General features: G+C 31.5%; 1 protein-coding gene across 3 annotated transcripts in view; it reads left to right on the forward strand.

Annotated features, from left to right (window-relative positions):
• HERC2 (HECT and RLD domain containing E3 ubiquitin protein ligase 2) overlaps nucleotides 1–26,686 on the forward strand; it is a 213,766-nt gene that overhangs the window by 73,028 nt on the left and 114,052 nt on the right. For all 3 annotated transcript variants that reach the window (XM_051984643.1, XM_051984641.1, XM_051984642.1), the window contains exons 17-30: nucleotides 856–1,056; nucleotides 3,035–3,263; nucleotides 3,409–3,533; nucleotides 6,743–6,921; nucleotides 10,080–10,264; nucleotides 12,254–12,409; nucleotides 12,995–13,180; nucleotides 15,657–15,827; nucleotides 16,204–16,307; nucleotides 17,649–17,799; nucleotides 24,950–25,164; nucleotides 25,510–25,642; nucleotides 25,748–25,875; nucleotides 26,010–26,208. In XM_051984643.1, coding sequence (XP_051840603.1) covers nucleotides 856–1,056; nucleotides 3,035–3,263; nucleotides 3,409–3,533; nucleotides 6,743–6,921; nucleotides 10,080–10,264; nucleotides 12,254–12,409; nucleotides 12,995–13,180; nucleotides 15,657–15,827; nucleotides 16,204–16,307; nucleotides 17,649–17,799; nucleotides 24,950–25,164; nucleotides 25,510–25,642; nucleotides 25,748–25,875; nucleotides 26,010–26,208 — 2,362 coding nt within the window. The remainder of the gene's footprint in view (nucleotides 1–855; nucleotides 1,057–3,034; nucleotides 3,264–3,408; nucleotides 3,534–6,742; nucleotides 6,922–10,079; nucleotides 10,265–12,253; nucleotides 12,410–12,994; nucleotides 13,181–15,656; nucleotides 15,828–16,203; nucleotides 16,308–17,648; nucleotides 17,800–24,949; nucleotides 25,165–25,509; nucleotides 25,643–25,747; nucleotides 25,876–26,009; nucleotides 26,209–26,686) is intronic.

Below are 26,686 nucleotides of genomic sequence, written 5' to 3' on the forward strand. Positions count from 1 at the left end.
ATTTAAAAAAGTCATTTAAGTGAAACATCTAGAATGAATAAAACTAACTGAACAAAGGTTGCTTATTTGTAGGAATGGTATTAATGATGACCAACATTATAATATCCAATGTTAATTTGTCAAATAATTGTGATTCATTTATTTGGGAACTTTCAACTAGCTGTGATTTCTTTAAGGAATAGAATTGCTAATAATTGTTACTATTGATCCTAATACATCATTATTATGTAGAATTCTTAGTAATATAATTGCATAGAATATACCTTATTTCAGAAGTTCAAAAATAGTTTCATATTATAATAGAATAGTTCAAAATTAGTTTCATACTATTATATCAAAATTGACTTTTTTCTCTCTATTTTATCTGTGATATGGATAAATGCTAGTTTTCTCTTCACCCAAAGAATATCTTTAGTATTTAAGAACTAGAAGTCAATTTTGTTATTTATATATACCTCATAAGGAAGTAATTAGTTTTTTTAAGTTTAGAATTTATATTAAAAAAATAGCAATGACTTTTCCCCCCAATTAGTAAATTATCATCTAAGAATTACCAACAAGGTTAAAAAGAGTTTTATATTATTAATAAGGTTAAACATCTCTCTGTTAGAGTGAAGATACATAACCAAAAGAATTATAGCTAGAAACATCTGGAAAAGAGAGAATTTTAGAGAATTTGAACAATAAGATTTCATTTGAAGAAAAGAAAGATTAAAGAGGAAATAATTATTTAAAATGCCAGATATAGTTATCAAGCATTGAATAATGACTGTATTTTTAACCCACTATATCTTTTGTTAATATATTGAGTTGAATTTTGGAGATTTATTTTAGATATTTATATTTTATGTATAGAGTTTTGCTTGGTCTTCTTGTTCTGAGTGGTCCATTGGCCTACGTGTACCTTTTGTGGTGGATGTCTGTCCAATGACATTTGAACAGTTGGATCTCTTATTACGACAAGTAAGTGAGGGAATGGATGGCACCTCTGACTGGCCACCACCACAGGAGAAAGAATGTATGGCAGTGGCAACATTGAACCTTCTGAGACTTCAGGTACCTTATATTCCTTTTTTTCAGGTGTCTACTGAGATATTCTTAAGAATATTTATAAAGTAATTGAAGACATTTTAAAGTTTCTAATATTTTGTATGAATTACTAGCAAATTTTCCAAATGTGAGATATGGCAATAGTAAGAGAATATAAATTGTTTTGATGGTTTATGGAAATCGAGTTATAACTTTTTTAAAGTATACTAAAAGAAAATTTAAAGGATAGGATAATTTTTTTCTGAATTTGACATATTTGTCTCCAAATTTATTAGAATTTATGATTTGTATTCAAAAAAGATATGGCTTATATGGTCACCTAAGTCATGACTTAGGAGAATGCAAGAATATACATTTTGTTTTTCTTTGATTTAAATTTAAACCTGTTAAAATTTGCATTTACAGAGTAAGCAGAAACAAAGAAAAATAAAGTTCATTTTAATTTACATTTATATAATTTATATTTAATTTTTTTGAAACTCAGTTTTTTCATACATAGGCCCTCTTTGTTTGGTTGAGTTTTTTGCTTATCTGCCACTACCTGGTATATACTTTAATTTTTGTCTGCCTGAATTATATCAACTTTATGCTGAAAATCTTTTACAGTATCTTTCTTCCCTGTTAAGTAAACGTCAGGCTATTTTACTTGTTCTTCTAGGCTTGTTTTAGTTTAGGCTGCTATTGCTCTACCTTTCTGTTGCTATCTCATGCTGTTTGCTAATTGTGGTTCTGTGCATATTCTGTGACTCTATGTACTACCTTATGAAGTAATTGGTTTTTGCAGTTTTCCAAAACACTTACTTTGTATTGTATCTGTGTACTTACTATCCTACCCCAAGACAGCTCAGGTCCAGGATTTCAGAAATGTCTATCTAAAAAAATCTTGTGTGTTGCTGCTAGTACCAAAAACAAGTGCTCTTTGTGGAGCCAGAAATACCATTTCTTTGTTGATTTGAATTGATTCTGCTAGTGCTTCCTCCATTCCAAAAGAATTATTATTCTTATGGCTTATAGATTCTTTCTTTCATGATAATGCTTTGAAAGGTGATGGTACCTGTAATTGGTCTTTCATAAAGAGTAATTGAGACTTAGAGAATTTACGTGATTTGGAATATGGCAGAGTTGGAATTTGAACATCTTGAGGAATTTCATGATTTTTTTTTACTCCTGGGCCACAACTTCCTGTCTCACAGACTGTTTATGATAAGGTTAGATATTTGATTGTCAAAAATTACTAAAGGTCATGATGATTCAACCCACAATTTGATTTAAACCTGAGTATTTTGAGGCACTTATAATCAGTGTTACTCTAACTTAATGATAACAGACATTAAGTTCGTATCTGTCGAAGCAGCTGTCAAAAACAGTTATATGCAGATTTTCAGGTACAAAGAGAGAGATAAAAATTAGATGAGACACAATCTGTAATTTTATGGTCTAATGGAGGTATGGTAAACAAAAATAAATAAAAACGAAACTTTATAAGACCATAAGGGAGACATAAGGCAAAACTAAAGTCTGATGGTGAAAATAAATTTTTACTGCTGGGAATGGGGGAAAGTATAGAAAACACTTTGTGGAGGAGATGACATTGAAGGAATCAGTTGGTTTTTGAAAGTGCTTTTAAAATTTATTGGGGACAGATGGAATATATGAAAATTTGTTGTTAAAGGCCTGAAATTCAAGAACCTCCTCTAATGCTCCTAAACTTTGTGACCCTGGACAAGGACTTTTTAGCTCTTGAAGCTTCATTTTCCTGATGTGTAATGTAGGGAAATAGTCATTGTGAAGAAAGTCCTATTTAAATTCTCATGTCCTATGTAAATATAATATGTAAATGTAAATATAAATACTGTTTTTAGTTTAGATTAACATTATAATAAACTTGTACTCTATTGTGTTCTTAGAATTTTGATGATAGGTTTTCATTTATTTGTTCCAAGTATGAGTGAAATCAGCTTATTATTATTATTTTTTTTTTCAGTTGCATGCTGCTATTAGTCACCAGGTTGATCCGGAATGTCTTGGATTGGGTCTGGGAAGTGTACTCTTGAATAGCTTGAAGCAGACAGTTGTAACACTAGCAAGTAATGCTGGAGTTCTTAATACAGTGCAATCAGCTGCTCAAGCAGTACTGCAGAGTGGATGGTCTGTGCTGCTTCCAACTGCAGAGGAACGAGCAAGGGCTCTTTCAGCTCTCTTACCCAGTGCAGGTAGGCTTGGAAATAGATATGGGACTTAGGAAAAAAAAAGAAATAGATAAAAGATGCAGGAGCTTTACAGACTTAGCCTTCAAACTTTAAAGGGAAATGATTTGCTTTCATTTCACTCTTCCTTTTTTTTTTTTTTTTTTTAAAGTTTCAGGAAATGACATGAATGTAAGTCCAGGACGTCGTTTTATGATTGATCTTCTTGTAGGCAGTTTGATGGCTGATGGAGGATTAGAATCAGCATTAAATGCTGCCATCACTGCAGAAATCCAGGTATAATATGGCAAAAAAAACTTTTTTTTTTTTTGGATATGGGGGTGTGTGTGTAGATTATGTGCAAATACATATATAAGTGAAAACTTTTTTCTTGAATAAATGCATCTTCTATTGTAAGAATTCTTTGAATTTGGCATCTTATAGTCAATTAGTGTGGATTGAACCCAATGACTCATACTTTTACACTTCTTCCTTTGAACATGCCATATGCATATCATTGTGTAAGAATTTGCTCAGATGACTACTTTGCATAAAAATTTAGCTTTAATATTCTCTAGTAATCATATATATTATAATCAGGTAGAGAAGAAACAAGAAAGGCAAACAATGAAGGCTTGAAATAGACATACACAATATTGAGCACAAAAGTGGAGGCTTCAGTTTGCAGTGAAAAATGCTTCTGGAAAGTTAGGACAAAATAATGAAGAGAGACAGTTTGGAAGGATCCATTTGACCATTTGTTTTGAGGTATATTGTAGCTTCTGGTTGAGTAGAAACATGAAATGTCTTGTAATCTTTTGATCTCTAGAAAAATATGAGATGAGAGAGAGTGAGCAAAAGAGAACATGCATCACTTTACCTAAATAAGCAGTAATAAAAGGAACCCCACCTATTCAAAAAAGAAAAAAAAAACTTACAACATAATTGCGTCTGCTCTGAAGTATTTTATATTTTTTTCAGAATGAGAAATAATGGTATTAGCACTCTCAATTTTCTGCAGTAGGATGTATATTCTATGTTCTTTCTTTTCTATGTTTTTTTTTTTTTTTTTCTGTTTTGGTTTGACTTTGTAAACATGTGTCTCTTATAGAGTCCCTAGGTATCTTCTTAAAGGAACAGACTTTTATCATGATAAATATCCAGGGCTATCTCTAGCCATCCTGGTACTTGCCACTTAACCTAGATGGTTGGTGACTATGCAAGCCCTTCTTCCCTGAAATCCACTTGTATGTCATGGCATCACCTCCATGATGTCATGGTCCTCTTTGAGAATGAAGGACTAAACAACAATATGATGAAAAATAGGAAGAGGAACACCTTTGGAAACCTGATATTGATGATTTTTTTTCCCCTGAGAATTGCAGAATTAGCTTAAGTGTATATATTTTTCTTAGGTTTATTTAATAAATAATATTTTAATTCCAGGTAAATTTTGCTCACATAATTATTCATGATGTTCAGTTAGGGTGGATGCAGTCCCTTTCAGTGATGGGAATCAATGAAGTCTATTAAAAAAGTCTTTCCAATACATTTCTGAGAATGTTTCTCCAAACCTTTCCACTATCTTTATATGTATCATTCTGGGATAATTTCATATTTGGGTGTGCCACATAAATCTATTATTAGAACTATGGTATATTTTCTGCCATCTTCTACACATATATACATATGAAGAATAATTTAATAATTTCAAATATCTTAAGGATTTTCTTTCATTAATCCTCCCTTTTTATTTAATACAAAGAATATATATTATTATTGAGACTTAAAGAGATTGACTATTTTCTTTTATTAGGGTTTCACAGTATTTTGGTCAAATATGATAAAAATAGGAAGAATAGGTATTTTTTTAATGGAAGATTAATGAAAGAAGTAACTAAGTCTTAAGAAATCAAAAAATCTTTTCTAGGGAAAAAGATTTTGAATCTAATTGTCATCATTGCTTAAGACTTATTAACTTCATTCATCTATTTGTTTTTATCTTTCCTGTCTATCTGTTTTTTTGTCTATCTTTCTATCACAAATACTTGAACCCAAGCAGGGCATGGCACAGAACATGAAGGAAAGGTGTGTGAAATGGTTGCTTCTTTTAGGAAACTTACAGTCTGCAGTAGAAATTCATAGGTAGTATGACTTCTGACTGAGGTGATCAAGAAAAGAATTTGTGGAGGTAGTGAAATTTGAATTGCATCTTAAAGAATGGGGTGATTTTTGTTAAGAAGATAGTGAGGCAGGCTAATTGTACACTATTTCAAAGTCCGATTCTTTTTGTACAGCACAATAACTGTATGGACATGTATACGTGTATTGTATTTAACTTATACTTTAACATATTTAACAAGTATTAATCAACCTGCCATCTGAAGAGAAGGTGGGAGAAGGAGGGAATAAGTTGGAACAAAAGGTCTTGCAATTGTCAATGCTGAAAAATTACCTGTGCATATATCTTGTAAATGAAAAGCTATTTAAAAAAAAAAAAAAAGAAGAAGATAGTGAGGAATTTACTTGTGTAAGGAAGAACAGAGTTGGAAAGAATAGAGTAGGGTGGGTAATGTATAGTTTACTTTGATGCATAGAATATTTGCAAGAGATGGTAGGATAGATACCTGTAAAGCTTCATACATCAGGGCTTAATTTTGGACAATCTGGAATGTAAGAATGTGAGAGTAAGAGTAAGAAATTTGTATTCTATAAAAAAAGTTTTGATCTGATTGATACAAAAAAAAAGCAGTATTTTAAGTACTTTAAGATAATGTAAGGTGGAAGAGGCTGTAGATCTGTTAGGAATATTGATGTGATCTAAGCATAAGCTTAAAAAAGTTCATTTAGATTATAGCAGTTAAATGGAGGGATGTGTGAGTAGTTTTTTGAAGGAAACCTTCATAAGACTTGGTAACTGACTTGATGGAGGGATGGTTGAATAAAGAAGTAAAATATGTGAGAAGTTGCAAACTTGGATAACTAAAAGAACAATAGTACAATTAGCAATTGAGAAGTGGGAATATGAAGGGGAGAAATTGAGCTATATCTGAAATACTTTGATATATAAATGGAAATATATTGCAGGCATTTGAAAATATGGAATTGGAGGTTCTGAGGAACATTTACCTAAGTATTGATAATTATCTGCATTAATTGAAGCCTTAAGAATGTAAGATCTTGAAGCAGAATGGGTAGACAGAAGAGGAGAAGGAGAAATTGAGGATATGAATTTGTCAATATTCTATCAATATTCACCTCTATTTTGGGCCTCAGTTTTACTTAATTATGCCATATCAAGACAGTTTATTTTTGTACTGAATGATTTTTAGTAAAGATGTTAAATTTTCATTTTCTTTAAGAATTATATAGAATCATTCTGTTTCTTCTTTTTTGAGCTAAGATAATCCAGTTACTTGACTTAGCTGTTTTCTTTCCTAGACTGCTTAAGTCTTACTAGTTTGCTAATAAGAAACATTAACATTTCACTCTTTTATTTGGTATAGGATATTGAAGCAAAAAAAGAAGCCCAGAAGGAAAAAGAGATTGATGAGCAGGAAGCAAATGCTTCAACACTTCATCGGAGTAGGACACCATTAGATAAAGACCTTATTAATACTGGAATTTATGAATCTGCCGGAAAACAGAGTTTACCTCTGGTTCAACTAATACAGCAGCTTCTTAGGTAAATAGTTTTTTAAAAGCATGATAGCAGAAAAATATCATATGAAGCTTGGCATGAATTATTGTCTCTGCTAAGCTTTTATTCTTTCTTCCAAGAGGAGTATTTAGTCAGACAACTACTTCACATCCTATGGGAACAGTGGGCAGATTTAAAATCAGCATCACTCTTCTCTAAATTTTAGAGTTGAGGTGAAGCAAGAATAAATATATTGGTCCTTTGCTGCTCATTAAGAACGTTACCTAAAGCAATCAACCAAGGTAATTTAGATCATTCCACCCATTAGAAAGATTATGAAAATACATTTTGATGAGATTGGAAGTTGTGAGGGAGGTTACCTGATAGAGTAATATCCTGTATTAGACAGAAGTGGAAGGGATCTAAAATAATAAATGTGGATGGTAGCTTTAGTAGTAATTTTAGAATATTCCCAAAACCTATTGTGCTTTTATGGTCATGAATGCCAGTGAAACAGTTGGAGTTACTCTACACTTATGTAGCAGTGCTAAAATTAAGGTGTACCTGGAGTACCCTGGAGTTCTGAGTACTGTATATATTAAAAGATTCTGGTCACTTCATGTTAAGCAAGACATAATAGAGAGGGAGAAGAAGCCCAATGAATTGAGAACTATTCAACTATTCAAAACTACAGCAATAGTTTTAATTTGTTGATTGACTAAATAAATTTAGAACTTTTGATTTAGTGAAATAAAACACTAGAACTTCTTTCATTTGTCCTTTTAAGATAAAACAAAAAGTCCATTATTTGGCATTTAAAAAGCCTTCAATTGTCCAACATGTTACTTTAGTAGGTTCATGCTATCCTGTCAGGAGAAATTTTAATATCAGGTATAGATTCTAATGATTACTCATAAAATGGAAAGTAAGTCCTTGTATGTATTATTCTTCAGCATCTTTAAGAAGTCACAATCATTCTAATCAGACCAGACTGTTTCTCAGGCTTTGTGGATTGAAAGTGAGCAAGAGGAATTTTGCTAATCATTATTTTTATACTTGTTTCCATAAAATTATTAGTTTTCTAGAATTAATCTTCTGGGTGATGTTATCAGACATGATAGTAGATTTCTCAAGGCTGCATGTGGCATTAGCATATAAATTTATGTAACTAAAAAGTAGTAGCAAATATATACTCCTTTACCTGGATGGCTCATAGCTATTAGACATCACAGTGTTCCATTTTGTTGTATCATACTTACAGGTGATGACTAATTGTGAAAGTGCAGGCTTCTTTAGATAGATGGATAGTCAAGATAAAGAATGTCTCAGAGGCAAACACCCCCATTCTGGGAATAATCCTCATCAACTTCCCCTCTTAATATGTATGAATGAAGCCAGCTTCCTGGTTATTTAGATTTTATTTTAAGAAGACACAGATTAACTTTTTTTTTTTTTTTTGAAAACTTCTCTTTTGAAACTTAGAGAAAATATACTGCTTTCATGACTCAGAACCAAATGATATAGGTCCTTTGGAAATAACAGATGCTTCAGGATGAACAGAAGGATGGCCAATATTTTGGAGTCTAAAGTTACTGTTAGACTTTTCAAGAGTATTTCCTGGAGTTTAAAACAATAATTTGTTTTCTTAATATAGAAACTAATGAGTAGGTCAGATTGCTAGCCTTAGCTGCTGATGCTCTTTTATTTTTATAGGATAATCTTGTTGCTGAATGTTCCAGTAGATTTTTGCTTTATTTTTGGCCCATTTTTTAACTCGGCTTGATTGTACGTCATCCTTTCCTTCTGAGAACTATGGACTACTTCTCCCCATGACATACTTTTAATAGAGGGTAGATGGCAACTGTGTATTGCAAACATTAATACTGATAATGTGGCTATTGTTTCTATTTCAAAACCTGTAAAATGAGCATCAAAATATAAAGACAAATTTATAGGAAAAATAATAGAAAGAGTCGGGTCCTTTTTTGTTTCAAAAAAGGGTGAAGTCTTGAAAGTATGTAAGTTCTTCATCATCCTGGTAATTGGCTATCTCTCAATCCCTTCAGTTAATTTTCACATTTTGTTGATTCCATTTCTATAACATTGATTGTGTCTATTCCCTTTCTTTACTCCCAAGATTTCCAACTTAATTCACGCCCTCTATGTTACTTTGAATGTGTTTAGTATAATTTGTGAATGTTGTGTCCATTCTAAATAGGAAGGAAGGATTATTCCTTGAGGAAAAGGAATGGTTTCTTTGTATCTCCAATGCCTAAATCAGTGCTTTGTACATGAAGCACTTATCAGTTGCTTTATGAGTAGAGCCTAGCTTTGCCACAATATAGTTGTTTGATTCATAAAGACCTTTTATTTATCAGTATCACAGGATGGGAGAATTGGTGAGTTAGAATGTGAAACACTTCAAATTTCATTGTATGATACCCATATTTCTAATGATAATTTTAAGTTCATAGGATTTAGAGTTGGATGGAAATTTGGAGATTAATTCCAACCTCTCCCTTATTTAAGATGAGGAAATGCATAATGACTAGATAGGTTCATTTATTTACCCAGACTTAGTAAGTAGCAGAGCTGTAGTTCAATTCCATGTTTTTTGACTTCAACTCCATTGCTTCTTTACTTCCTGAAAAAAGCTTCAATAAAATTTCAAAATCTATTTTTCTTCTGTCTTCATGAATCTTATACTGTGTAAGTTTTCTGTAGTGCTTATAAGTGTATAAGACTGGGCAAACCACCTACCCCCAGTGTCTTAATGTTTCACACAACTTTTTAAATCTTAAGAAAGCTCTGCAGAATAGTGCCAAAAATGTATTGGTAGAGAAAATTTATGTTAAGGATTTTTCTACATCAATTAAATTACAAGTTTGGATCCAAAAAAAATCATAAAATGTTATAGCATCACTAACAATGAACACTTTGGGTGGTCTATAACATTCTCTTTGATAACAGTTCAGATTATAATGCCAATTTGGGAATATTTGGTGAAAGAAGTTACTATAATAGAATACATACAATCTTTCACATAATAGAATACATACAATCTTTCACATTATATGTTAAATTTTTTATAATTGCAAATTTAGAATAACAATAGAATTGTATGATGTTTTTCAGAAAATATCATAACCTTTTTGCCCAATTTAACAACATTTAAAAAAAAATCATTCTTTTATTTCACTTAGAAATATTGCTTCCCAGACAATAGCCAAATTGAAAGATGTTGCTCGTCGAATTTTGTCCTGTCTAGAACATGATCAATATAGTCAAGACAGATCTGCCTCCCTGGATTTGTTGCTTCGTTTTCAGCGTCTACTGGTCAGTAAACTCTATCCAGGAGACAGTGGTGGTCAAGTCTCAAATTCCTTTAGTAAGTAGTTTAATTTTTTTGTGGTGTTTAAGATGTCTATACTTTTTTTTTTTATACTTTTTGATGTGGAGTTGAATGTTCTTATTAGACTGATTTAAAATTAATAACATTTTCATCTCGTTTTTCATATTGTATATCTTTATTATAACCATTGAAGATTTTTATTTATGTTTTCAAACTTGAATGCATACTATGTTAGAGAATACAAGTTGTTTTTCCTTTAGCAAATTGTTTTTTCAAACTAAGTATAGTAAACATATCAGGATTATAATATATTCACCAGATTAGAGGATTGAGAATGATTACTCTTCAGAAACAAGAAGTCATTTATTTAATATTTTTTCCACTTACATTAAAAAAATTTTGTTTTACATTTGTCTTTAAGATTTTTGAATTATAGATTCTCTCTCTCTCTCTCCCTGCTCACAATTGGGAAACTACATGTGAAGTTATGCATAACAAATTTGACAGTCAAATTGTGAAAGATAGATTTCCCACTCTAATGAAAATAAGAACCCTTAAGATAAATTAAGTTAAAAATAGAAAGAGTGAGTAATAGAGAATGCTTCGATCTATGTTCAGGCTCAATCAATTTATTCTCTGGATATGGATAGGATATTTCATTGTGAGTCCTTTAGAGTAATCATGAATGATTGTATTACTGAGAATGACAGTCATTTATAGGTAGTCTTTCTAGAACATTGCTGTTACACTTTGTTCATGGAGGACTTTCCAGATGTTTTTTTCCCCTGAGAGCATCCTCCTCATTGAAATAAGAAATCATTAAGTAAATTCCTCCACCTCAGTTGACTTGCCCTTGCTGCATTTTTTAATATATTTGCACCTCGATTCTTTTAATGAAAGCATTTTTCCCCATGAATAAGATTGGCTTTCTAAAAGACACACACACACACACACACACTTTCTCTCTCTCTCTCTCTTTCTCTCTCTCTCTCTCTTTCTCTCTCTCTCTCTCTCTCTCTCTCTCGTCAGGCTAACAAAAGAAGATTTTGTAGATAAGAACAGATGAAAATGAATATGCTACTGGTTTTAAAATGGAAAATAACCAAATGGATTAAAAAAGAATTTTTATGGGGAAAAAAACCTCTTTGATATCACAAGATAGCAATTTAAATAATTGAAATTATAAGTATTGTTATTGTTGAAAAGTTTTTTAAAAAGGCCACATGTTTATTATGTTTTTGGCTGTTTGCTAGTATTTCACAAATACTATTTCATTTGAACTTCACAGTAGCCTTTGGAAGTAGTGCTATTATTATTCTGTATTATAGTTGAGAGAGAACTAAGGTAAACAGAGATTAAGAGATTTTAGCAAGAGTTCAAGGTTGGATTTGAACTTAAATCTTCCTAACTCTAATTTCAGCCCTCTATTCACTACATTACCTGGTGTTTTTGGAAAATGGCCAAGAATTATTCCTATTGAATAATTTAAGTAGAAATTTTGAAAATTATATGTTACAAAGCAACTATTGCTTCTTTTATTTAGCATTTTAATAACTCTGTTCCAGGTATTGTTTAAGTAAATATTTAACAATCCTTACCCTGTTATCTAAGCATATAAATAAGACCTATGGAATAGAGAAAAAAAATAGATAGGCACTAAACTTAAGCTGATTACTAAAGTAGCGAGAGAAGAGAATTACATAGTACAGGAGTTTTTAACTTGGGGTCCATTCTTTGGGGATTCTTGGATAGATTTCAGGGTGTTGAATAACTTGAAGGGGGAAAAACACTACTATATCTTTATTTTCACCAACCTCTAACTAAAATTTACCATATCTATCATTTATGAATATTCTGAGACAGAACTGTTGGCTTTATCAGATTTCCAAAGGAAGGACTCATGACACAAAAAGGTTAAGAACACTTAGAGAATGATGTAGAACTAATTAATTACAAAGTAGCATTATTTAATAACATAAAATAATTTCAACTAAAATTCTTAATTGCATAACTTTTTTCTTCAAGGTCCCGAGCTATTAGGAGTTGGTTCTTTGCTGAAAAAATATACAGCTCTTTTGTGCACACACATTGGAGATATATTGCCTGTGGCAACTAGTATTGCATCTTCCAGTTATCGGCATTTTGCAGAAGTATCTCGTGTTGTGGATGGTGATCTAACAGGTAGTTCTTATAATAGATGAATTTGATTTTTTGTTGCTTAAATTTTGGCTACTATTAGCATGTCTTTAAATTAGAGATTGATGTTAATTTTGAATTTTGGTGCAGTGTAATAAGACTATTATTCCTGTTAAAACTTGAGAAATTTGTGACATTCAACTTCTGTAGAATTTTTTTAACCTGTTATTGGATGAAATGAAAAGAAATTATTAGTTGGAAATTTAACCAGATACCTTTTTATGATGAAAAGTACTGACATGCTATTGGAATTTTTAAGATAGATGACCTATTTAATTGATGTGATTTTTGAAGGAAGTTTTTATAAGAAAAATTTTCTTATAACATAGAAAAATAATTAAAATTCTGTATCTATAAAGTATCTAACAAAGCTAAGATCAAGGACAAAAAAGTCTTGAAAATCATCACTTATTGAAAAGGGAGCAGAACCTAAAACATTTTTTTTTTTTTTTAGCAAATTCAGTTTAAAGAATACTGTAAAATGATTTTTAGCTTTAAAAAAAATCTTTAAAATTTTATCTTAAAAAAAAAGTATTTTCAAATTCACTATATTTTCTCTTTTTGTTATAGGTGTTCTTCTTCCAGAGTTGATAGTATCTATTGTCCTTTTGCTCAATAAAAGTCCTGGATTAATGCAGGAAGCTGGGGCAATTCCTCTCTTAGCTGGCCTACTGGAACATCTAGATAGGTTTAACCATTTGGCACCAGGAAAAGAGAGAGATGATAATGAGGATTTAGCTTGGCCTGGAATAATGGGTATGCTGTTTTAAGTCAACTTAAAGTTTTCAAAAGCAGAAGTGTGAGAAACATCTTAATTGGGATTTGTCATAAAAATCTTTTATTTAAAAGTAACATTCAAGGTATTTATTGCATATGTCTATATCTATATGGAGGGTTGCGTAAAAAATTGATGAAAATTAAATTTGTTTCTGAAAAGAATGCCAGCCCTCTTTGTAGTGGCCAGAAATTGGAAACTGAGTGGATGCCCATCAATTGGAGAATGGCTGAATAAATTGGGGTATATGAATATTATGGAATATTATTGCTCTGTAAGAAATGACCAGCAGGATGATTTCAGGAAGGCCTGGAGTGACTTACATGAACTGATGATGAGTGAAATGAGCAGGACCAGGAGATCATTATATACTTCAACAACAATACATTATTATTACATACAATACATTATGCATTATTACATGATGATCAATTCTGATGGACGTGGCCCTCTTCAACAATGAGATAAACCAAATCAGTTCCAATAGAGCAGTAATGAACTGAATAAGCCTCACCCAGCAAAAGAACTCTGGAAGATGACTATGAACCAATCCCTCTATTTTTCTCCACCTGCATTTTTGATTTCCTTCACAGGCTAATTGTACACTATTTCAAAGTCCGAGTCTTTTTGTCCAGCAAAATAACTGTATGGACATGAATACATATATTGTATTTGATTTATACTTTAATGTATTTAACATGTATTGGTCAACCTGCCTTCTGGGGGAAAGGGGTGGGAGGAAGGAGGGCTAAAGTTGGAACAAAAGATTTTGCAACTGTCTGTACTGAAAAATTACCTGTGCATATATCTTGTAAATTAAAAGCTATATAATTAAAAAATAAATAAATAAAATTAAACAAACAAATAAATAGAAAGAAAGAAAGAAGAAAGAGAAAAGAATGCCAGTCTTAGAATCAGGGATTTCAGAATGAAGAGGCATTTTTAGTTTCACTGATTTTTTTTCCCCCCTTTGTTGATCTCATGAACTGCTTCTTTTATCACATCTATGTAAATGACTTGCAAATCTTTTTAGTTGATAGAAACCCTTGACCATTGTTCTGAGTAATAGACCCTTACTGGATGTCTCATTTGCATCTCAAGTTTGTTCAAAATCAAATTAACTTTTTTCTCTTTCCAAAACCTATTTTTCCTTTTGACTCTGTAGCAATACTTTTCAACTAGTCTGCTGTCTTTGAAATCTTAATATAAACAATGACACTCCCCCTCCTCTGCATACTTAGCATATCTAGTCGGTAGTAAATGGGTCTTCTCCATTCTGTCTCCATAATATCTTTATATTTGTTCCCTCTTTATCTAATTACTACTATATAAAAGTGTATGCTCACTACTGCCTTCTTGGGCAGACTTTCTTGTGTCCGTTTTCATTTTCCCCCATATCTAAACTTCATTCTCTCAGTCTTTTTTTTTTTTTTTAATTTTTTTTTTTATTTTTTTATTTATTTATTTTTTTTAATCTTCATTCATTCATTTATTTATGTATTTTTGCGGAGGCAATTGGGATCAAGTGACTTGCCTAGGGTCACACAGGAAGTGTTAAGTATCTGAGGTCAAATTTGAACTCAGGTCCTCCTGACTTCAGGGCTGGTGCTCTATCCACTGCATCATCTCCCCTTTAACTTTCATTTTTAAAAACTTCAAATACCTCCTTCCTTGTCTATGAAATAAAATTAAAATGGAAGACTCTTTATAGTCTTGTCACCTTTCTTTTCAACCTTATCACATACTATTTTCCATACTATTTTTCTTATTCAATTGTCCTGTCTTCTACTTATATCATATTCTTACACATATTTGTTTTCATGTTCTTTAATTTTTGAACTTCCCTTGAAACTTACTTTGCTTGTATTTCTAACTCTGGGAAAGTCATCTAATCTCTCCAAGGCTCAGATTCTTCATCTGTAAAATAGGAAGAATTTTAGCATATAATCTACGGGTTTAGGGTGGGGATCAAATAAAATAATATATGTAAAACATTTTGCAAATCTTAAAAGCTTTACATGAGAATTATCCTTATTACAAAATATATTATTTTGTATTATAATAGCATGTATGTCGTTTAATTCACAGGGCTCAGCACATAATAGATAATCAAGAAATATTTCAAATTTAAATGGCGTGTCCTTTGCCAAAATTTGAACAAAGCTTGAATAGATATTCAGTTGACTTTGATTAGGTATTAACAAAATAGAGTTTTTTTTCTCTTTGTACTAAATAAAGTTGAGGAAATTTAAATTTGTTTTATAAATAATTAAGAAGGAATTTGTGTGTATTCTATTATTTTCATGACAGTTTTGGGGAAGTTAACACTGCTGCATTCTGCAACATTTATTTTTTTTATTATTTTCCAGGTGAAAGTTTGTTGACCTTTTTCTAGATTATGTATCTTAGCAATGAGTTATTTCATCTGATATTTTTCCTTTCTTAAACCCTGTTCAGGGTCATTTTTTACAGGTCAGAATAGTAGAAATAATGAGGAAGTGACACTCATACGTAAAGCTGATCTGGAGAATCACAATAAAGATGGAGGCTTCTGGACTGTGATTGATGGGAAAGTGTATGATATAAAAGACTTTCAGACACAATCTTTAACAGGCAATAGCATTCTTGGTAAGATTTAATTTTTGACTTCATGATTTGGAAATTGTACCAGTTATCATTTCATAGAAAATATTTAGATTATCTAATTTATAGATCATCTAGAATACATTGATGTATTCATAGCTTCAGAGTATTCATGCAGTGCCAACCAAATTGGAGCCAAGAAACAACTCTTTCTCATTATCATTCATTCATTTATTCTTGAGGAAGAGATTTTAGATAACTTGATAATCCTCTATTTTTAGAAGGTTGATAAATATCTTTGTCTTATACTTCTCCTTATAATAAGGCTAGAATTCAAAAGTTAAGTTGGGCCTGTAAATATTTTTGAAGTAGTGTAGTATATCTTTTTTATAATTTTTTTTTCCCTTTTTTTAAATTACAGCTCAGTTTGCAGGTGATGACCCGGTAGTTGCTTTGGAAGCTGCTTTACAGTTTGAGGACACAAGGGATTCAATGCATGCATTTTGTGTTGGCCAATATATGGAGGTAAAATTTGAGTTGAGTAAATGTCACAATTGCATCTCTTTTAGCAGAAATTTGCTATTAGTTTTGTAATGTATGATTTTCATGACAGATTGACATCTAATAGGTAAAACATGAAAAAACTATTATCAGTAGTAATTTAACATGTGTTTCATGTATAAGCTTGTAATCTTTAAGACAGCCTAAAATATAATAGTGTGCTATAGCTTTTAAATTGTTGTTAAAATGATACTTTATATGGCAAAGATATGGAATTTTTTAGAAAAAATGCAGTTTTTATGCCTTTTTGCTTAGATGTATTCTTAAGTTATATCAACAATTGGAGCCAGTCAATATTGAATTAGCTCAAGAATGAAAAGGTATGTGCCTGTTTAAATGATAGGCTACACTAACTATAATTGATATAACCAAGGGTATTGGAGAGTTATTTAGTCATTGCTTTTAAAAGATTTTTTTGTTTTGGAATTCCTTCATAATTTGAAATAGCAAAAAAATGCATTATATGCCATAACAGTTAGTTAAAGCAATGTTCCTCTATAGTGGATAATTATTCTGGATGTGAAATTGCTAAGTTATTTCCTGTAAAAAATTTCAATGAAGTTAATGAATATTTATGCTGTATTTTATCTTTACTTAAAGAACTTTTTAATAAAACAGGAATAATAAAAGCAAAAATTATCATTTTTGTGGCATATTGCAAGGAAGACTATTTTATATAATTAGCAAATGAGTAAAGTTTAGTTTTTCTGTTCTTTTGACAGTGAACTTTGAACCTGATTAATATTTGACTCTTTTATTTAGAAAGAGCTCCATTTTTAGTAGAGCAGAAACTCCTTATCCACTTGATGGTTTTGGCCACAGTCAACGGAGTATTCAATTATATAGTTCTGTTGCTTTCCCCAGGGTTGCTTCTGAATGTAACCATTTTATACAAGGTATATGCTGAAGAACTAGGTACTTTGGATCTTGGAACTTTCTATTTCTTGATTATTGGATTTTTAATTTAACTATCTTTAGATTCACTTTTATGTATAATAAAAATGGGTATTTGTATGCTCATTACTGCCTTCTTGTGCAGACTTTCTTATTAAATAAAGGGAATATTTTATCAAATTAAGGTGCTTAGAATTTTTAAGTTCTAAAATACAAAATAATTAAATTTTACCATTGTGACACACACTTATTGTTAGAAAGCCATTTTCTTCACAAACATCCAGATTGAGTTTTTAGATATGTAATTTTTAAAAATGTAAACTGGATTTTCTTTCTTGTTTATCATTTTAAATTAAATTTATATTCTTAAGTTGTTGATGTGTTTGTTTGTTTGTTTGTTTTTTGAACTAGCCTGACCAGGAAGTGATTACAACGCCAGACCTTACCAGTCTCTCTTCACCTCTCATAGATCCAGAAAGAAATCTGGGTCTCCTCCTTGGACTTCATGCTTCCTATTTAGCAATGAGCACACCACTATCTCCTGTGGAGGTTGAATGTGCCAGTAAGAAAAAAATTTTCTTCTTTTAAATTAAATATTAATCAGTATATTAAATTGGCCTTAGTATCAGTTTATCATTAAGTAGCATTATAAAAGGGGAAATATTGTTGCTAATTAGTAAAAATAGTGATTAAATCACTCTTACATTTAGGAAGATAAACACTATGCAAATTTAAATTTGAAGTGGTTCCAGAGTGATAAACATTAGGGTACAATTAGGAATAAATCAAATATATTAAATATGATTACGTTATTTAATGACTTGTAATTGGCCTACCTTGCAAACTCTTAGAGTGCCTGCTTTTGAGTGTGCCAAAATTGGCATGTTCCTGTTCCAATTTTATATATATTGAGAAGATCTCAAGACAAAACTGTGTATATAATAGTGATATCTATGTAGTTTAAAATAACCCTCACTTCTCCCCATTTTGTCACTAACTTGGGGAATCAAATGATGTTACTTAAACTCTTATTTTAATGATAGTTTTGCATATATTAATGTTCATTTATAGTCAGTATCAGTTTTTGTATTATTATTTCTTCTGATTGATATGAGTTAAAATAATGTGGAATAGATGATCCTAAAAATAAGTTTGCCTTCCTTTAATTATTTTAAGTTCTTTATCTATGAAGAAATGATAATTGACTTCTACCAAAGTGCTGTTAATTGAAAGTAACCGTAGCATTTCCTTGGCATATTACAGATGAGTGTCTTGTGAATATTGTAAAGGGTTCTTTTACTTGTCTGTTAACTCTTTTTCTGTATGAACTTAAGAATTAATTTTCACATCTTTCAAAATGGCAGGTATTTTGACATTCTTGTGTTGTGATTTGATTCCATTTCTTCCTATTTTTGCTCTAAGTTCTTATCATAAACACCAATGCCTCTACCTCTAAGTACTTTCTAAAGCTCTTTACCCCTGTTGAGGCTTTATTTTTTTTTCCTACCTTGACTTATGGCTAACTAGTTCATCTCTATGTTGTCTTCATCTTGAATCCCTTTCCCATTTGTCTTTTTGCTACTCGTCTTTTGCCAAATCCTAATGCTGGGTTGCTCATACCATCTATCCTCTCTTTTCCTACTCATATGTTATTGAGTGGAAAAAGGCACTCATCTGAACTCACTGGTATATTACAAAATTATATTTTCTAATATCCATTAGACAACTCAGTATATTAGAACATTTACCCAATTGGTTCCCCATCTCTCCGTAGATGGTATTCTAATTCTTCTCTTCTTTATTTAATACTCTCATATTTTTCTCCCCTCACTTCCTTTCAGTTAATCTACTTGTGTTCCATATTACTAAGAAAATTAAGACAATTTATTCTGAGGTCATTTTCCCTCTCTTTGCCAGGGATTACCTATTGATATATGCCCTTGATCTAATTCCCTTTTGGTTTCTTCAGTGGATTGACCCTCTCTTTTCTTCTCATATTCATTCTTTCCATGTCTCTTCGTTCCTTTCCAGTTGCTTTCAAACATACCCATCTCTTCATCCTTTTAGACCTTGTCATCTATCTTAAAGCTGTCATTCCTGTTTTTCTTTCCTTTCTCAACTAAACTCCTAGAAATTGCTGTTTATAATTGTAGCTTCCTCTTCCTCTCCTCTCCCTAAACTTTTGTTTATTGTGAATATTGTGTCTTGTGAAGTCAGAAGACTTCAATACTTAACTGAAAATATTCTTTCTAAAGTACTAGTGATTTCTTAATTGCCAGATATGATTATTATTATTTATATTTCTTGTACTTCTAGATGTCTTTTTTGTATTTGTTACTTTTAATCATATACTTTCCTGAATTCTCTCTTTTTTTTTCTTATATGTCTAACTCCTCCTTAGTCTTTTTTGCTCACTCTTGATCCATATTATACTCCCTAACTGGGTATAGCCTAACAATTTGTTCTAAGTCCTTTTCTCTCTCTACATTCTTTTGACAATGTCTTTAACATTCATGACTTTAATTATCATCTCCGTGCAAGAGATGACTTTCAGATCTATATATCAAGCTCAAATGTGTGTGTCCTGAACTCCAGTCTAGCATCACCAACTAACTATTGGACTTTTCAAATTGCACATTTTTTGAACCCAGTGTTTCCAAAATAGAACTCATTATCTTTTCTTCCTACCCCTTTTCTCTATGGAACTTTCCATTTCTATTGACGTCTCCACCTTTTATATAGTTTTCTAGGTTCTGATTTTGTTTTTATTTTCTTTTCTTTACAAGTTTTCAAATTTTTGTTCTCTGACTCCATATCTTTGCATCCAATTCATCTTTTTTTTTTTTTTAAATTCATACAACCATCAACTTACTTCAGGCCCTCATCACCCCTCACTTAGACTATTTTGCAACAGTTTCATAATGATTTATCCACCTGTCTGCTAAACTAATTCTTTATAAGACTGGTTTGACCATGTTATTCCCTTGCTCAATAAATTCCATTAGCTCCCTTTTGACTCCAGAATAAAATTATCTTTTAAAGCCCTTTGCAGTATTTTCTTTTTAGCTTTTCTTTCTAGCCTCTTTTTATATTAGTCTCCTTTCTGCACTTTATGATCCAAGCAAACTGTCCTTTCTCTGTAATGCAATCTGTGTAATTTGAATTTAGAAGTGTTTTTTGGTTGCATTGGCCACCGAAGGGATAAAATGCAGTTTTTAACGTAAATATTGACTTTTTAAAAGCTCTTCCAGTGGTGATGAAGAGTTTAAACTGAACCTGAATGTATTAATTAGTTCGTTTAACCCAGTGCACACATTTTTTTGTTTTGATTTTAGTTGCAGTCCTTTCTCTTAAATTGCTTATAATCTGTAAGTAGAATAAGTCATTTTGTCAGATGTAATAAAAAGTTAAGTATGGATATAACTAAGAAGGGTAAAAAGAAATGATACGAGAATCTAAAATATTAGTAATGATTTTTGTCTATGATTTCCAAGGGTGGTTTTTCTTAGAAGAGATGGCTTTTGAATGGGATCTTGATGAATTTTGATGAATTTTTGAATTTGGTGATGTAGGGATTGAAGATTTCAATTATATAGAGGATAGGATGAGCAGTAGAGATAACATGAGCTAAGATGTGTTCAGAGATTAATGATTAGTTTTATTTGGCTATAGTGTTAGAGTACATGAGGTGTGGATAGTTTTATAGTAACCCAAAATTAGGTAGAAGATTGATTTTGGAGAATTTTGAATAAAAATCACTTACTTATAACCATGTACGTGCCAACTTTCTTGTTCCCACAAAGCTTATGGGGTGATTTTTTTGAGGGATACAGTACATACATTAATAAGATAAATATAAAATATTGGGAAAATTCAATGGTGAGGTACAAAACAGATTTGAATTGGACTTTAAAAGTGGCTAGGGATTCAGCAGTTGAATTGGCAGATGGAAAATATTTTAGAGCTAAGGAAGGGTGCCAATAAATGCCTGGAAATGAGAGAATAAGAATAATGTAGATTTAGTAAGAGAAAATTTCATGGAGAAGATGGAAGTTGATTAGGCCTTGAAGGAGAGATAAGATTTGGACAAGAAGAAGAGAATCAGGATGTTGGTGTAATAGTGTGGAGTAGAAGGTTGTAAGAAATATGATGCAATAGATAGAAGGGGCCAGATGAGATAAATAAGTCTTTGCAAGCCAACCTGAGATTTATGTTTTGGTCAAGATAATAGAATAATCCTTTTCTCTTCTCTGCAACAATCTAAAAAATTTAAAATAAAGGAATTACTTGTTGGTCAAATTTAGAATATTTACAACTGAATTCATAATAGAAGGCAGAACCTTTGTTTCAAGTAAAAACTTCTTATATCAAAAAGAAGGAAACAAACATTTACTGTGGCCTTCAAATTGCCAGACATTGTACTGAGTATTTTACAAAGATGTCATTTGATTATCACAGCAATCCTGAGAAGTAGTGCTCTTTTGATTTGTGTTTTACAGTTGAGGAAACTGATATAGAAATGGAGGTTTAAGTGATTTATCTAGGGACAGTGTATGCCCCCTAAATGTGTGGGGCCAGATTTGAATTTAGGTCTTCCTGACTTCAGGCTCAGTACTTTATCCAGGGTTCTGCTTAGCTGCTTTAAAACTTTTGGGCTTCTACCTTTAATGGAATCCTTACTCTAGGTAGAGTTAGCACATTAAATATAGAGGTTTATGACTTCAGGGTCAGACTCCTGAGATCTGTGATTGTTCACTCCATTAGGAGTGATATAGCTGAAACTCCATCTGACCCCACAAAGGGCAACAGACTGCACAGCCAAGTCAGCAATGGAGTCTGCTGAAGTCATGGACAGAAAGCTTGCATTTAGAGCCTCAGCTAAAAGAGCCTTGAGCCTGAAGGAGAAGAAACTCAAAACCGAGGTCTAAATTTTCCTAAATGTGAAACAATTTTTTTTTAAACAGAAGAATATCCTTTAGATATGAAAGATAGGTAATTGAAACTGTATAAGTTATTCTATATTTCTGAGATAATTGAGAGAATCCAGTAGGATATTCCATAGAGCAAAAGAAATAAAGCTTCAACCCAAAATAAAATCCTGCAAACTTAAACTGGAGTAATTGTTACTCCAGAAAGATGGATATTTAATTTCTGAAGAAATAAGCACACAAAAAAAATAAAGCAAAACCTAAGGGTGAGCAGATTATTTGGCTTGTAATCAAACAACACAGACATAAAAAGCTTAAATATTTTCAGTTATCAATAAGAGATTGTAATGAAATCAATTCTCTTGTTTATAGATTATTGTTTATATTAAAAAAAAAGTTTGTACTGTGGGGTTAAGGAAGGAACAGGGAAGGGTTCTCAAGAAACAAAAAGTAACCTAAGGGGAGCTTAAAGAATTAGGAAAAGGAAGATTGAAAAATTGAATTAATACTCTATAGACTTTCTAGTATCTTTTATGGGAGGATATAACAGTGGAAAGTTGCATAACTAGGGAAAAGTAGAGGATGTGAAGAGAAAAAGTGGAAGGATGATACTTCCCAACTAAATCCATATAGTGAAGCATTAATAATAATTTGAGTCTTTTAACATGACGGGACAAGAAAGGCAAGGAGGGGAATATTGTGGGAGAAATGGATAAAAATAAAGGAATAGAGGGACTGGGACAGGGAATAGAGTAGGTGGAAGTGAGTTTGAAGGAATCTTGCTCTCTAGAAAGGGAAATGAAATAGTACTACTAAAAGACATTGTCATGGGAAAGAAACTGCATTGAAAATACTGATCTCTTTTAGCTGGTTTCTTCAGAGGCATAAAGATGAAGAATATGTACATTAGAAGGAAACCACTTTGTTTGAAAAAGGGCTTACCTTCCTTGGACAACATCCCACTTCAGAAAAAGGGATATATGAATCTCCAAGGGACAGCCACCAATCAGTGTGTTAGAGATGTAGAACTAGAGAGAGAGCCCTATATATGACTCAGAGACTGATGATCATTGTAAGATCAGGTGACGGGATTGGATCTCATGACATAAATTATTTTCACCATGGAATATTGTTTCTTTTGTGAGAGAAATTAGAGAGGCTAGAGTCAGATTGACAAACCCATTGCCATAGAAATGGGATAGAAAGGAATCTCATATGGTGCTTCTGAAGCGTTTGTCTCATGTAAGACACAGAAACAAGAAGGAAGGAAAAAGTAAGGGCATAAACCTTGTAGAAGAAAATTCAATTCAGAATAAGCTGGAAAGAAAAAAAAAGAATAAAAATGACAAAAAAAATTGGAAAAGATCACAGGAAAATTACTTAGAAGTTGGAGGGAAGGTAGAAAGAAAAGATTTTGAAGTACTATTAAAGATTGAGGAGAAAAATATATAAGATAAAAGAGTCAATTTAAGTAAATTAAAAGAATGGGAGAGGTAGATAAATAGGTGAAGTTGGAGGTAGAGGAGTAAGACTCTGTAAGAGTAGAGTAGTAACAGTATAATGTAATATAATGTATTATAAGTGCGTCACTTAAAAATTAATCTTAAAAAATTGTCACGGAAGAAGAGTTAGACTTACCTTAAATGTGAATAGATTCAACAATCATTGAAATAAGGCAGTGGCAGAATACATAAGAAAATCTGCTAATATGTTATATTAAAGAAACATGTACTAAGTAAAGACAATTATAGAATGAAAAAAGGCTGAAGCAATATTTAATCATCATATGATTCTACTAAAGAAAGATCTGAAGGAATTGTGCTATAAGATGAGCAAGGAAATCCCATGCCCCCCATGACATAGCATTTAAATTTATAAAATAAAAGTAACCTGAATTACTCCCTCTCTCCCCCCTCTCCCCTCCCAGGCCAAAAAAAAAAAGTTACGCAATAATAATAAGGTTCTTTTCTCACAACTGGAGAAAAATTTGCAGAATGATAGACTTATAGCTTATATATATGTGGGGTGTGTGTGTGTGTGTGTGTGTGTGTGTGTGTGTGTGTGTGTGGTTTATATATGAAACTTGGAGAATTTAGAAATGAAAGAGTTATGTTTTTTTCTGAATGGGATCATTAAAAGAATGGACATAGTAATTTCTCAGCAGTACATGTTACATATTTATCTTTTTTTGCCTATACCCTGAAGCTTCTTTTTCTTTTTTGCAGTTTAGAAAAAATTTTTTTTTGTTTTGAACTTAAAAATGACCAAATGTACATTTTAGTATACAAGTAAAAGAGAAAAGGATAATACATGAAACTACAAATCTCCATTATTCATAGCTTGATTTTTATTATTTTTTACGTAATTTTGTTATTTCCCCTGCCAATTACACAAAAAACCTTAGTTTTACTTTTTTAAACATAATAAATTAAACATGTAACTTGCAGAGCCATCCCCCCCATCTTATTTTCTCCTTTAACATCCGTAGATTTTTTTGAAGTTCACCTCAAGCACTTTCTTCTACCTAAAGCCTTCCTGATTTCTCTGCAGTTTACATATGAATGACTGAAAGTTAAAGTGGCTGAGCAGTTTGCTTTAGAGTAAATCATTAATAAAAACTGGGATTTGAGGCCGGGTCTTCTAATTTCAATTCCAATACTTTTCAAACTATTCCTCTTGCTATCCTCCCTCTAGTAAAAACTATTATTGCTTACCCAGTATGTTTACATTTTCTCTTAAAAATTTTTAAAATTTAAATTAAAAAAAAATTTTTATATTTCCCAGAATGGCTTAAGTCATCCATATTCTCTGGAGGTTTGCAAACCAGTCAGATACATTATAGTTACAATGAAGAGAAAGATGAAGATCACTGCAGTTCTCCTGGAAATACTACTCCAAACAAATCCAAACTTTATTCCCATAGATTGACTTTGAGCGATCATTCCCAACCATTTTTGCAAGCCATTGCAGACAATAACATTCAGGATCATACTGTGAAGGTAATATTGTCCTCATGATTAGTGTTCTAGTTAATTGAGAAAAGTGTTTAATGGTACTTACATTAATCATTGATTAATATTTAGTTTTATTTTGTTGTACCACAGGCCCTTTTCAGTCATTGATTTCTATATAGATTCTGTTTTGGCCTCATTTAAGTAATTTATTTTGCTTTTTAATGAAATGAGAGGGAAAAATTTTTTGGTAATGAATTTGCTTTCATATTCAAATAAAATGTCTGAGTATTTCAAATGTCTGTCAGTAGTGTGCATATTAGAGTATGTGAAATGTTTGATGTTATATAATTTCATAGTGCCTATTAAGAGTTTGATTGTTTCTGTTTTCAGGATTTTTTATGTCAGATAGAAAGGTATTGCAAGCAATGCCATTTGACCACACCGATAACATTTCCTCCTGAACATCCTGTGGAAGAGGTGGGACGTCTACTCTTATGTTGTCTTCTAAAGCATGAAGATTTAGGTATTAATGTTTTTGTCTTAAACATACTACAAATATATTCTTGACTAGTCTTACTTTTATGCTAATAGAACAAGTTACATTTTTTTTTTTTAATGCCTTGTATAGGTCATGTGGCCTTATCTTTAGTTCACCCAGTTACACTTGGTGTTGACCAAGTCAAACACAGAACGTTGCCTAAGTCTGTAGTGGATGTTTGTAGAGTGGTCTACCAGGCAAAATGCTCACTAATAAAGGTAAATGTATAGGCCAAATAATTTAGTATCAATAATTATATGTTTCTTCTATACCTTTTGGTATTATGTTAAAAAAAAAATTGACTATCTCTTTTCTCTTCCCCTCCTCCAATCTCTATGTGTTTGACTTATAGACTCATCAGGAACAGGGGCGTTCTTATAAGGAAGTGTGCGCTCCTGTTATTGAACGTTTGCGATTTCTTTTTAATGAATTGCGTCCTGCAGTCTGCAATGACCTCTCAATAATGTCCAAACTTAAACTTTTAAGCTCTTTGCCTCGTTGGAGAAGAATAGCTCAGAAGATGATACGAGAGAGAAGGAAATTAAAAAGAGGTAAGAAAATAAGGGAAGTGGGAAAATATTGTCAAACACTTTTTTTCCCCCTTAATTATAAGTAGTATTTTTTTTTTTTGAGAGGTTGGTGGGATCCTTCCTTGGTTATAGTTTTCAAATAACAAGTACTTATTAATTTATATAAGTTGACAAATAGTCTAAAAGCCTTAATACTCTTACATATGTTTGTATAGAAGTAAAAATCCTGCTTCTAAGTTACTTAAAAATCAAAAACCTTGAAATTTCTATTCTTGAGCTATATTTTAGAAATGACTTTTACTTTTTAAAAAGTAAATTAAAAATGATTTAATAAATTTTCCCAATCTTAAGATTTTAAAATTTAACATTTTATTACAAATAATTTTTAAAAAAAGTATATGTGTACTGATAATAGACATTTAGTTCGAATTTATATATAATTGGGGTAAACCTTTTGGATTTTTTTTTTTACATCCAATTTAATCTGCTTTCTTTCTTT

The sequence above is a fragment of the Antechinus flavipes genome, chromosome 3 (assembly GCF_016432865.1).
Source record: "Antechinus flavipes isolate AdamAnt ecotype Samford, QLD, Australia chromosome 3, AdamAnt_v2, whole genome shotgun sequence".
NCBI classification, from domain to species: domain Eukaryota; kingdom Metazoa; phylum Chordata; class Mammalia; order Dasyuromorphia; family Dasyuridae; genus Antechinus; species Antechinus flavipes.